This window comes from Dipteris shenzhenensis, chromosome 15 (genome assembly GCF_047967505.1).
Source record: "Dipteris shenzhenensis isolate YYH24624 ecotype China chromosome 15, Dip_SZ_1.0, whole genome shotgun sequence".
Taxonomy (NCBI): domain Eukaryota; kingdom Viridiplantae; phylum Streptophyta; class Polypodiopsida; order Gleicheniales; family Dipteridaceae; genus Dipteris; species Dipteris shenzhenensis.
This window is the reverse complement of record NC_141610.1, coordinates 32,687,554-32,701,619: the sequence shown is the minus strand read 5'-3', so window position 1 is coordinate 32,701,619 and position 14,066 is coordinate 32,687,554. Positions and strand designations below refer to the sequence as shown.

General features: G+C 41.8%; 1 protein-coding gene across 1 annotated transcript; it reads right to left on the bottom strand.

Moving 5' to 3' along the window:
• Positions 1-3,790: 3,790 nt before the first annotated feature.
• LOC147893700 (uncharacterized) lies at positions 3,791-5,338 on the bottom strand. Its single transcript, XM_087386347.1, has one exon. The coding sequence runs from the start codon at positions 5,336-5,338 to the stop codon at positions 3,791-3,793; it is 1,548 nt and encodes a 515-aa protein (XP_087242473.1).
• Positions 5,339-14,066: the final 8,728 nt, after the last annotated feature.

The following is a 14,066-nucleotide window of genomic DNA, read 5'->3' as shown; positions in this document are numbered from 1 at the left end:
AGAGGGACTTAAGTGCACTAATGGCTTTGAGACAAGTTTGGCAGTGAGCATTCAAGACTTAGGGCCCCTCGTTTTGATTATCATTCCGTCTCGCTCCATTCACTAGCTCCTTTGTTTTATATTTTGGGCAGGCCTTATGAATGACAAAAGTCATTCATTTCTTCCACTTGTTAAAGACTGGATCGCGCCTCGCCACCTTTTTTGCACCACAAAAATTTTGCTTGGCTGTATTTCCATCAATATCTCCCTGATGATTGGCAACATTCGAGGCACCTTTAAGTTGGTCCACGTGGCATTCTTTGAAATTCTTCGTAGGTAGAGGCATTGCCTTACATGATGACCATTTCCGTCACCTTTCGAGCTTGATGGCAATTGAGCTTCAACTTGCTGCCTCGACACAAGGGAAGCTTTAGTTCAGCAACACTACTTGGCTTAGTAGAATGGAGAGCAATAGTAGCAATATCGCTTTTCCCTTTGGACCGAGATGGCTCTACATTATTCTCAACTTGATTAAATAAATTTAGAACATCAACCATCTTGGCGTGAAGGGCAATTCCTGGTGGCGAAGTGACCCAGCTGATGACAATGATAGCATGCATTAGGAAAAGCTCCAAATTGTACAAGCACAATAATTTCCCAGCCGTTTGACAATGTGAGCTCAAAAGAGGCTGGAGGTTCAGTCCTGTGGTCCCATAGAATACAAGCACGTGGAACTTTGTATACGTTAATGATTGCAATGTGTGATAGGTTGTTTGTTGTGAATATGGTGAACAAGCATTCACATTTTTTTTTGGTAATGTATTTGTTCTTTACCAATGTTACATTTTATTTGTAACATGTTGCAATTCCAATGCCTGTGTTATGTTGGAGACAAGTGAAGTTAGGCAAGGAGATTGTATTTTGTGTTGTGCAATGTAATTCTTGGAGACATAATATTGTGGCATGAAGGAGGCTTGTGTCGTTACATATGTCCTCATAATGTGAACGAAAGTTTCTTGTACATCAAGAGATTGTAAAGTTAATTGATTTTGGTTTGTTTTAGAGAAGTTTATTTGTTTTGTATACCATTTTCATTGAGTCCTCAAACATTCAATTTCTTAGAGAACGTTTGCATCTACTTGATGTGTTTTGGCTCGATAGGGTTAAGAATGTATAGGTATCCTGGATTGCGTACATGAGAAAGGGCAGTGTAGGTTCAATTTCTTGGAGAACGTTTGCATCTACTTGATGTGTTTTGGCTCGATAGGGTTGAGAATGTATAGGTTTTCTGGATTGCGTACATGAGAAAGGGCAGTGTATGTAAGACCATGTGCTTTGATGAAAGATGGATCAAATGCAAGTGAATCCATTGATAGTCCTTGCGAACGATGGATTGTTATAGCTGCAGCTAGTTGAATGGGGAATTGTTGCCTGCATACTATGTTTAAGTAGTTTTTCCCAATTTGAAATTCTCTTGTGATTGGAAATATTGGTGTCCAAGTTGATGGTATATTGTTGTTGTAGAGGAATGAGTTGTTGTAGCGTGCCCTTCCTATATTTTTCATTTTTAAAGAAAACCCAAACAATGTTTGGTTGAGTATTTGTGTTCGAATCTTTAAAAATACCGTCTGCTCCATTCACCAAGCCATCTACAATATCAAAATTGCCAGAACATATTTCAACTATCATGCCATGCTTTAATTTGAGTGTTTGGTGCAATCCTGATGTGTTTTCTAGATCTACAAGAATTGCAATAGTTTTGCTGCATGTTTTGTGTCTTTTGTCAATTGCTTTGAAAATGTGTGGTTCTTCTATGAGTAAATTGAAAATTTCTTTGTTGTGCAAATCTTTGGATGCATTCGTGTAGTACAAGTGTGGGATATTTTCCTTTGCTATTGGCTGTCGAAGATAGTTTTTGTTAAGGAAATCAATATCTTCTTGTTTGTGTTGCCCTGTTCTAAGTTTGTTTAGAACTTCGATATAAGTATTGTTGTTTTGACAGATTGGTGTCATTAGTTCAAATATGTGAACATTGTCTCTCCAGAATGATGACATTGTTGTGGAGTTACATGATTGTTCTATGAATATCCATGAATCTTTTGTGGGGCTAGCTTGATAAAGATCACCACACATAATTATGTCCACTCCACCAATGGTTTCATGTGGTTGTGTTTGATTTCGTGCAAGCGCATGTCTGCTACAATTAGAGTGCTATGTCCAATTAGAGATATCTCGTCAAAAACAACTAGCTCAAGGTCTTTGTATTGTTGTGTTAAGTCTTGTAGTTTTTCAGCAGAGAGGCTTGTGTAATGAGCTGCCATTAGTGGCAAATGTAATGCTGAGTGTATTGTTGTGCCGCCAATATTGAATGCTGCTTTTCCTATGTATGCCAGAAGCAATACTTTTGGCAAGTCCACGTTTTCTGTGTTTTTGTGTGACTAGTAATGCAAAAGTGCTCATGAGGAGTAGAATGAAAGTTTTTCTAGTTCCAGCATTTTCTGTTAAGAACAAGTGGATTGGAGTTGTTGGTTTAGTTCTTTTTCTTAACATAATATCCTCTAAAATTAGATGTTGTTCATAATTTAGCTTTCTTAGACTCATGTAGTAGTCTTTGTTCGGTATCATTTTGTATGATAGTAAAGAATTTTTTTGGGTTTGATTTTGTTTTTTGTTGATTTTGCATCTCTATACCAATGTCGTAGTTGTCAATATTTTTAAAATGTGATTCATTAGATGAGGATGATGTTGATGAATCACTTTGGTATTAACTTGTTGAATTTATTTTTGTTGGGTTCTTTAATATTTTTATTGATGTTGTACATGTCATGCCATGTGGTAGTATTTAGTGGAAGTGTTAGTTAGGTTGTGGTATATGGCAAGAAAAGAATGAAAAGTTCTCAAAAATAGTTGTCAAGGATCATTTGTTTCATTCTAATTGTTATATCGTATTATCTTTGTTTTTTTCCGTTTTTTGGTGATTGATGGTGTTGTTGTGTATTCGCTTGCAAACGTAGCCAAGCAAATGTTGTTGAGCTGTTGTGAATGCTTTAAGTATTTAGCCATGATGTCGTCAAAGAATATGTTTTGTTGAAGTTGTGCTCTTCGTTTAAGTAAGTATGTGCGCTTCTCTGGAGGATTTGTGTTGATGTATTGAAATTGTCTTGTGGATGATGATAGACTTATGTATGCAACGGGCCGCCATTCTCCTTGTGGGTCTGGCTGAAGTAAGACAACGCCAAGACCTGTGAGGCATCAGTGCGAGTCAATAAGGGGCGAGACAGATCAGCAGGGCGGAGGAGAGCATACAATGGGGGATATAGTCCTAAGAAAACCAACAAGATTCTTTAGAATTATACATACACGTTCCTCGAGGACAACCAATTTTACGTATGAATCCGTCATACTCACAAAACCAACAAAATTTTAGCTGAATGTGACCATGTGATCTGTGCTGGATCGTCATTATTACCCCCTTCATTAGAATCATCATCCATCGCTAGATAGCTCAGGAGGATCAGTTCGCCTCCGCTTGAAATTGGATCCGCCCGAAGGTAAGCAACATCATCATCATTTGGAGGATTTTTCGGTTACTCCTAGAGCTTATTCCACTGTTCGCAGATAATCCGTAAACTATGTACAGTAGAGCTTGTTCCACTGCTCGCAGATAATCCGTAAACTATGTACAGTAGTGGATAGATACTTTTTTGCAATCTCGAAAGTCATCAATATTTTTCATGTTGTAGTTATCTACAAGACAATATAAAACTTCTGTGCTGAACACTGGATTCGGAATTAAATAGCTGGTCTACGATTAAAACTGCTGCAAAGCGAAGTAGACGTTTGTATGGCGGTCTGGCTTGCGATAATCACTGTACAAGAGCGTATGGAAACTATTCGGCCTCTTGAGCTGCACGAGCTCGTCAAACAATTCGACTATTTGAGATTTGATCTTGCCTCTTTCCTTCTTCGACCGCACCATTGTATTCCAAGTGGAATGAGACCGCTGAGCAAATTTCTTCAGTTTCTGCTCATACTCGGATTGAGCGAACTCGCCGCAGAAACGTGTGTACTCGTCCACAGAGTTGTCTGCATCCCACGTATCGCTAACTCCCTCGATCAACTTGACGTACAAAATGGATCCCAGGATCAACAAGGAGTAAGATGTTAACAGCACAGGGGTGCGCCTGATGTCCGATCCGCAAGAACCAGCCAGTACTCCAAAAACGGTAGGCAATGCCGCTCCATAGGTAGCAACAGTGGCTCCAACAGTGAGGACTAATCCTGCGGCCGTCACCATATCCCGCAGCAAGCTTCGGAGGAGGCTATGGACGCCTTCCTTCATCAAAACGATTTTTCGGAGAGCTCTCTTAAGATTAGGAGGCACACCCCATATCCTGCACAAACATTCCAGAATTCTTATAAACATATAGGTGAGTTTGATTTCGTTAGCCAGTGGTATGGCACGCGCAATACAAGTGAAGACTGCCGCCCACTTGTAATTCGCAATGAGCTTCGCAGATGCACCAAGCTTTGCATCCATGTCCACGGCTTGCGAGGCGATCCATGTGTACCTAAGCTCCTTACCCATATGCTCCTTGGTTCTCTTTGCCAGAAGCCTCAATCCCTCCAAGTCCCGATGACCGCTCAACCTGTTGTCTGCTTCATTTAGCTGGACTCTGTTCCCGATCTTCACCATCTCCTTCTTTACAATTTCCTTGTGCTTCACACCGCTCAATAACTTCTCAAGTTTACGTTCCGTTACGTTTTGAGCAACCATCTCCTTCATATCGTTGAACGTCATGACAAGCACCAAAGGAATGCCATAGTCGCTAATGATTTTCATCACGTCCCCGTCGTCCAGAAACCTCGTGTCTGCTGCGCTGATGACATACCAAATGAGATGGATTCTTTTGGAGAACTCGGAGCTCGTCTGATGCTTGTCCAAGAATTTTTTGATGGTGTCGACCCGCTCCTGTCCCTTGATGTCCATGCCGTTGCTATCGTGAATGATAATGGGAAGGTTGGGATCTGGACTGTGCCACTCGTGGTCGATATCCTGCATCCCTGCGGTGTCTTCTGAGATGCTTCGGGGGCCAGTATCTCCCATTACTAGCCGGATGATCGTCGTTTTTCCTGAGCCGGATCTTCCGAAAACCGCTATTCGTGCAGTCTGAAAGACGTTCCTCATGGCTTCCTCTATCTCCTCCCCTTTAAGGATATTTTCATAGGTATGCTCAAGCCTAGTGAGCGAATCGTCGTGGTTTTTTTTCTTCGACAGACTACGAGTGGACGACTTGCTCTTCTTGTAGTTTGACTCGGCCATCGACGACTTGCTCTTCTTGTAGTTTGACTCGGCCATCACGTAGACACTGAGTGGCACAGGAGTGTTAGAATGAACAAAAACGAGATGAAAGTGTCTTTCAATTCAGATCACGCTTTTAGATAAAAAAGCAAGCGGCAAAGCATAGCCTCTTCTCACGCTTTTAGATAAAAAAGCAAGCGGTTTTCTTGGAAAAGCATAGCCTTAGGTTTTCCAAGAAAAGCGTAGCCTTTAGGAAAAGTCTTTATGAAACGTGAACTGCGAAATGCGTCGTCGTCCGTCACCGTCCAAGAGCTCCCAATGTGGAACCTCAGCTTAAGATCCTTCGCCGTGACCCTATAGCTCCTATGGATGAGACTCAAGTTCCTGATACCTATGCTGCTGACACTAAGCTTGGCCGAGTGGAAGACCCGATGGATGAAGCCACCCTCCATTGTCTTGCAAAAGATCTTCACGATATCAACGTGCAGTAAAAGTCTCGTGAGGGAGAACCTGATGGCAAAGTTTTCAAAGCCAAGGTTGATATCAATCCTGCAAACTTATGTCGGGAATATAACAGATTGCATAACTGCGGTTTCTTCTTGCTGTTTATGGGACGAGTTCCAAGCGAGGAGGAGTTTCCTAGATGGTTTCATTCAGCATTTTCCTTGCGTGATTACGGCTTCATTGGTAAGGGATTCTATCAAGTTGCCGTTGCTACGTGCTGAGAGGGATTGGTTCCTCACCTGTTCTGTTGTTTCGTGTTTTGTGAAAGGTGCGGATGGGGTCCAATTCATGGGACCCTGCCTCCCTCGATGCAACTCCATAACGGAGATAATCCCGTTGGGAAGGTTGACGTTCAAGGTGATTCAATACTCGTTTTACTTGAATTGCCTTACGAGACCACATCAGAAAATTTGAATCGGTCCTTGGCAGAGCCACCTTTTAGCTGGCAGCTGCGCCTCAGGTCGTCTAGCTCCAACTTAGCTCCAGGTCCTTCAGGTCTGAAAGAAGCACCTTCTAACTATCCCGGACATCCAGCGTCGAGTTGAATCTCTGTTGATGACTCCGTAGGGTATCGTCCTTATAGCATGATCTCCAGTACCCAGCAGAAATCTATATATGCTGCTCAAGCCCTTTCCTTAACCTTCTTGCACGAATCGATTCACCTGAAAGCACCAGTTGTTAAAGATGATTCATTTGCAGTGGATCCGAGGATGAATCTGTTGGCTATGGATCGACCTGAGTGTAAGGCGATGGCGATGGAGATAACCATGATCCGGGGCACCCTGGCTCCCGGTCTCTCCTCTCAAACAGCGTTTTGGAATCATCCGATGGAACCTGAGGCAGATAGCCTCATCTGCAAAGAATTGAACGTCAACCTCGGATGCTTTGAGACGAAGACAATGCGTTGCAAGTTGTACTATTGAGATGCACAGGCGCAAAATTCTGTCGGTATAACAGACACGGGCTCTTCTTGCTGCACACCTTACTACACCTAGCTCTGCAATTGTGATGAAAAGGCAAAACTGCTATAGAAGGTGTTCACAGGGCTTTCGATACAGCTGTTGTCGTGCATGATTGCCTTGTTTTTAGCGCAGAGCTTGTACAGAACTCACAAGTACCTCTGCGCCTTCTTGCCCATAGACAGAAACGACAGACAGAAGCACGGTCATCCGCTTCTTCCTGTCTCTGGATTTTGAGACGTCATACTTGCCCATCCAGGCACGGCTTTGCTATGGAGTTCCCATCGACCAACTTTGCTCAGGCGAATTATTTCCGATGCCTCCATAGCAAATCGTTGCTGTTTCAATCGAGCGTAAGAGGTCTGATGTCTCCCTCGTCCTTGATGCCATCGCTGGATCCCTCCTCAAACGTGCTCTAACCTGCTTGAAACTAGAGCCACTTGGCCAGATAGATGAGACCAGGCTTGCTCTCAACACCCTTTGACAAACACCGTTCTCAGCAACTGAGAGCACCATTCTCCTTTCACAGCAGCAAGAAGCACCGTTCTCCAGCTGAAAGATGTTTGTAAGATTACAGGTTGACGTGATGGAGCGAATGTTCAAACTGGATCCCACAGTGATTGTTGGGGCGGGGACGATTCTGCGGCGTCAGGCAGGAGTAGCCACGATAAGTGAAAATTAACCTTTCAGCCCTGTGAAAAATATTCCGTTAAAACCGTATGCAGGGTCCAAGCGCCCGTTTGCGAGAGCAGAAGGGTCCAATGAGGTCAACCCCATCTTCAAGTCCACGTCAGAGGAGCCTTTCACAAACGACAAAACGAGCAGGATGAAGATTAAGGGGAATTTGGTTTATAGTATTCCAACGATTGCCCTATGTGGGTTCATTTCCCTCAGCTCAATGAACTTTTTGGCCTGGCCCCCTATGGGTACGAAACATTTCTAGGGAAACATAAATTCTCTATTTTCTGTATTAGTTTGTGTAAATCGATTGATTGCGACATGTGCCAATCATTCATTGGTGAGCCTCTGCATGTGCATGTGCATGTGCATGTGCATGTGAAGGGCTAATTTTGGTCCTTCAATTATGGTTCCATATTCTTTGTGGAAGGATGTGAATCCTTAATGGTGCGCCGTTTTCGTAGGGGAGATGGAGCTCTAGCCTTAACGATATCTGCAGCAATTACTTCTTGCGGCATATTTTGCTGTGGCATTTCTAAAGCAAACATGGGAGCCGTTGCCATCCTCATTTCCTTGATCACGAATTTCGCGTGTCCTGGACTGGCTTCCACTTCTTTATATTTCGGTAGTTTCGTGAACAATGCATTGGACTTCTGTGCTCTGCTGTACTTGTTTTCATTTCATGCAATGGAGCCTTCCACTGAATATGTGGATACTGCAATGGTACCTTTGCCAAAGGTTTGAGCTTCTGTTTTTTGCTTTAATTTCCTACGACCAACGTCTTTCATTTCTTCTTTCCTTCGGTGCACGATTCGTAAACGAAACTCATGTGTTGATTGTTTTGCTCTGTAGGCCTTACGAAGATATGTCCAAATACCCATGACATGGTCGCTACTCCCCTGCCCACGAAAAATGTGGACAAAGCTCTAAACGAGACTAACGAAAGCAGAGGTGCCCCAAGTTTTATATATGCAATAAGCTTTTGTAATTTGTAATGCTACCTACGTTTGTTAGGTATTTGAGGCTTTAGTTTGCGTACCTACGTGTGTTTGTTAGCTTGGCGTCCGTTGCCCAATTGTGAAGCCTGCGTATTCGATACCTTCACCATTGTTCACTATGTATCCAGATTGCATCTGTCACCTTTCATGTAAAACATGCGTTGCAAGGTGTATAGATCGTTCTCCTTCAAGTTTCGTTTTGAAGCCTGCATTTCTGTAGCGTGCGTTCTGGAATTATTGCATGGCACTTTGTTTAGATAATCACCCGATTGGTGCATGTGTTGATGCAACGCTCTGGTGTTGGCGTTCTTTCTTTGTGCGTTCTACGATATATTGACGACCTCATGGCCTTGGTCTTCTGTTAGCTTCCACCTCCCTCGCTACCCCTCTCCTCCCTCTATACTATCTCTGAGGCTATCCTTCCCTCGTCTCTTTCTCCCTCTCCTATCTCTGAGGCTATCCTTCCCTCGTCTCTTTCTCCCTCATCAGGCCAGCACTCAGGTACCGCCTCTATATACAGTCGCCATCGAGCCAACCAACCATGCGCTTCTTGAATCACTTCCCCTCTCACTCTACACATTCTCGTAGCCTGTCCCTCCTTCGTCTCTCTCTCCCTCTCGACTCTATAGAGTGGAAAGGTCAACCCCCAGCCGCTTCTTCGACCTTCATGAACCTAACACTATGTTCTCCAATATTGCACCGCTTTGCATGAATGAGAGGCGATTGAACAGGTTCATTGCTCAACCCCATTTACCTTACGTTACTTGTCAATTCTCCACTCACGGCTGACACTAATTAATTCATAGACGTGAAAAACTTGCTTGCGGGATCCTATTTTTTATCAAAACTGATTCTTGCATGCATTAATAAGGTTTATTGCATGCATACATTGCGTTAGAATTATTTTAAAACATTTTGCTTTTTCAAACAGACAACAGACTATTGTTGTCTTGCTTAGAAAGGTCTAATATTAAGTCGTTCTCTTTTAGTATTGATGTGCAAGGTATCTCTGCAATATTTTTCCTCTACAAATTGTATCTCTAATCCGTCCATTCTTTTGGGTACGATTTTTCACTTTGTTTTCGTTATTTACAGTTGCTTTCTCAGTGTGCTCATACATTGAGAAAACTTCTTCTCCTCCTAGTGCAAGGTCATCTCCGTTGTTGCTTGGTACACTAAGTAGGCCACCGAAGGAAAATCTTCTAAAAAATTCTCCAATTAAGAAAAATCCACGTCGCTCCCTAAAGCATACATTTCAGGAGGTTGCCCAAGAAGCTTATGCACAAGGTTATTGACTTACTTCTTATTTTGACAAGAATATTTTGCATTGTTTTCATTTTGATTGTTTGAATCTTTGTCGTTGTGTATCAGTAAAGAAGATAATCTATGAAAAACCGGAGTATGTTAGCTTTAAATCGATGATAACCTCAGAAGTGAAACATAAAAGTAGTTATATATAAGCAAAGAATGAAGCCCAAAATTCTGCCACACCCAAGAGAGGAGTACATGATGTTATTGTCATAGATTGAATGCTTCTATTTGTTATGCTTTGTTTGGTTCTAAGTAATGAAATAATATTATGCAATCATTATTATTACTTAAAGTGTGGATTTTGGGTCTATTGTGTTATAAAACTTTTATAATAGTTCTCTATTTGTAAGTGATGAATAAATATTCTTTAATCATTATAATTTTTTATAATGTGCATTTGTTCATTGTGCTATCAAGGTATTTTAATGTTTCTTTTTAATAGGTATTCATAATTAATTATGTTTGAAATTATTTTTATGTTATTAATGTCCCATTTACAAATATTATATTAGAAAACATTCTCTTATTTTAATAAGTACTTAACATTGCAGTTTTGGATAGAACAATAATTCTGAAGTAATTAATTCTGCCTTTGCATATTTAAATTTATTTGCAGCGAGCAAACAAATCATTTCCAAGGAAGAAAACAACAAGGTCAATTCTCACAATGTCCCTAACAATTCAAAGCTTTTGCAACATTCCTTTCATAATGTTCCATCCATAGCAAAAGCTATCATTCCATCAAGGGAAAATTTTGTGAGTGGAGGGAATTCCTTATCATCCATTCCAATAACTCAACTCTCTGATTGTAATCCTCATAGATTCGCATTTGAGGGCAAACTACTTTGTAAGTACGACACTTACAAACACAACAAGACAAAGCACCTACAGACGTGCACACAGACGTGTTTATTCAACTAAAAAAAAAACTACGGGTGCATCTATTTGCACGTCTATTTGTGCGTCTAGAGACCCGCATCTAAAGGTGCATCTATATAGTAGATATAGGCACCTATAGATGCGCATATAGATGCGTAAATAGATGCTCTGTTAGAAAATTTAAAAAACAGACAGACGCATCCTTAAACGCGTTTATAGATGCATTTATAGATGCGTTTATAGAGGCATTTTTAGACGCACAAATAGACGCCCCTCGAACAGACAGACGCGTTTATAGACGCCCTGATAGACGTGCTACATAATATTTTTTAAATTTTGTGTGCTTGAATAGAATGTTGTGTATGTTGTGTATGCTATGTAGTTACAGGAATCCCATTTTCACATTGTGTAATTCAATTCTTACAGCAACCACATTTTAATTAGCACTCTTGCAAGCACGTCTATAGCTGATAATTACAATTCCAAATAAATCATTACAACTCCAAAACGTTTAGTTCATAAGGCATTAATTGATAGAACATTGCACAAAAAATTTGAAAGCCAAAAAAATAAAAAGAGTGTATATTAATTCATAGCTCAAAAAGTGGTTGTATGTACATATAGCACGAAGCTAAGCCACGTCCTGTGGCTTCAAGTACCAAAAATGAGAGGAGTGTATATACAAGAGGCAGAAGCCAAGCCAGTGGCTTTAAGTACAAAAAAGAGTAGCTAGCACTACTTCTATGACTAATCTAAGTTCTCCACGTCCTCGCTCCCGTCTAGATGCTCCCTTCTGCGCTCCCTTCTCCACCTTCTTCCTCATCTTCTTCCTCATCTTCTTGTGCAGGGGCCTGTAAACAAGGGACAACATATATCAATGTATAAAAAATCAAATCTTTACTTATAATATTAACATTATTAAATTACTTTCAAATACCTCGGGGGGCACTCCAGTAGTCCAGATATACTACTCCTCATTAATCAACCCGTCATTATAGAAGTGCCTCCATGTATCTCCTCTGCGATGGTGGCGGTGGTAGGCTGTCTTGATAGGAGTAGAGTACCTACCCACGATATCAAGCTGCAAGATGACACAATTTGTGGAGGGGTTAGTATAAAGAAACAACCTCCTAATAAACTACATAAACAATATAATTTGAGATCGATACTTACAAATTGGGCCTCCCATGATTCAACACCCCCTGCTCCAAAATGCATGCTTCCATATTGCTCCATTTGGATCCTTCGTGCCTCCACGTGCTGCAGACTGGGTTCCTCCCTCGCTGACTTCATTAGTTTCTTCCACTCACGCTTGTGAGCGGTGTGGGGCAGGCTCCTTGGTGGTTGACCTCCCTCGATCCTAGCAAGCTCCGCTAGTGCCTCCCTCTTAAGCGAAGATCTTTTATTGCCAAGTATTGTAACAATCTTTGACTTGGCCCATCTATCTGTGAACTATACATTAGGGGGGCTAGGATACCTAGAGCGAACAGCAACAAGGGTCTCATCAGCCAACGTCTTTGGATGGTCTTTGTAGTGAATAAAGCAATCTCTGTAATTGTTACCAATTACAAAGCGTATGAAGGCCATGATGTCCTTCCCCCGTGCATTCATCAAGATGCCTCCTGTCTGAGTGATGTCATAGTAGATCGTACCATCATTCGGAGGCACGTCTAAATCATGTGAATCATCCTCATCCCCACCACCACCCCTCCCAAAGCACTGTGCCATGCATCCCCCACCACTCTCCCTGCTACTGTGTCGTCTCGAGCTAGTACACTGGCTACTCGTAGCTGGAGAAGCGACTCTTGACTGCATAGTCCACTATGTGGACCACTTATAGCTAGAGAACTGAGTCTTGACTACACAGGAGTACGTTGACGGCTCTGCGAGACAAAAGGGCCTCCTAACGACATGGGGGAAGGGGCATAGGATGGCATGGGAGAAGGGGCTCGGCTATGTAGCTAGCTGGGTTGTGTTGACTCCGTTGGGGTAATCTCAACTGGTGTGGGGTTGGGGTGGTTTAGAGTCTGTAGTACCGACTCCTGGGGGGTGTTTAGAGTACCCATCATGTAGCCATATAACTCCCCAGGACTGGGAGGGTGCCCCAAAAGGTTATATAACTCCTGAAAGATAGTCTCCCGAAGATCAGGTGAGCCTGAAGAGCTTCCTGGCCACATGATGAACTGGAAAAAAGAAAAAAAGAAGATTACTAATGAGCTGAGAAGAGAAAAAGAAGAGAAAAAGAGACAAAAAGAGAGAAGAAAAGAGAGTAGAAAAGAGAGGAAAAGTGGGGATAAAAGAGAGGAGAAATGAGAGGAAAAGAGAGAAAAAGTGAGGATAAAAGAGAGGAGAAAGGAGAGGAAAAGAGAGGAGATAAGAGAGAAAAAGTAGGGATAAAAGAGAGGAGAAAAAAAGAGAGGAAAAGAGAGGAAAAGAGAGGAGATAAGAGAGAAAAATTACCATGAAAAGAGAGGGAAAGAGAAGATAAAAGAGAGAAGCAAAGAGAGGAGAAAGGAGAGGAAAAGAGAGGAGAAAAAGAGAGGAGATAAGAGAAAAAAAGAGAGACGAAAAGAGAAGGAAAGAGAGGATAAAAGAGAGAAGGAAAAAGAAAGGAAAATATAGAGTGCAATCCCTTTTTTCAATCATGCTTTCCTTTTCCATCATTCATGCAATCCCCTTCTTCATTCATGTAATCCCTTTCCATCATTCATGCAATCCCTTTCTTCATTCATGCAATCACTTATTTCCATCATTCAATATGCAATTCTTTTCTTGGAAGTGGAAGTAGAAAGGGAAAGGGAAGAGGAAAAAGAAAGGGAAGGGAAGGGAAGGGAAGGGAAGGGAAGGGAAGGCCAGGCTAGGCTAGGGAAAAATAACAAAGCGCGTCTATCTTCGTATATAGCAGCGCGTCTATAGACGCCGCTATTTGTTTCTAAAAACAGAGTAGATGCGTCTATAGACGCGCTCCGATAGATGGACTATTCTAAAAACTCGAAAAGGACATGCACCCGACACAAAAGCACAACACTAGTACCAAAAACATTCGTTTCTTGGATACGACAAAGGACGAATCCAAAGAGAGCAACTTTCAAATAAGATCAACCGTAAAGAGACTTACCTTGGATAGAGGTATGGAAGCTTCTTGTCCTTCTTCAAAGCTGCTTCCTTTTCTTCTCTTCCTTGTTCACCCTCTCCTCTTGTGTGCTTGGAGATCATTGTGTAAGCCTGGAGATAAGTGTGGGTGCCTGGAGATAAGTGTGGATGCTCGGAACTGTGTCTGTTGATAGCAAAGCAAGCCGCGCGACGCTAAAAGTATGTGAAGAAAAGCAAGCGTACTAAAAGTAGTTTTGAAAACTGCATCTATAAGCGCGTCTAATTGTGCGTCTATATACATGTCTAAATGTGTATTTAATTGCGCGTCTATAACATAGAGCAGATGCGGTTTTAGATGCGCCT

Bases quoted from the DNA above. Each gene is read 5' to 3' on its own strand.
- LOC147893700 (XM_087386347.1), bottom strand. From the start codon at position 5,338: ATGGCCGAGTCAAACTACAAGAAGAGCAAGTCGTCGATGGCCGAGTCA.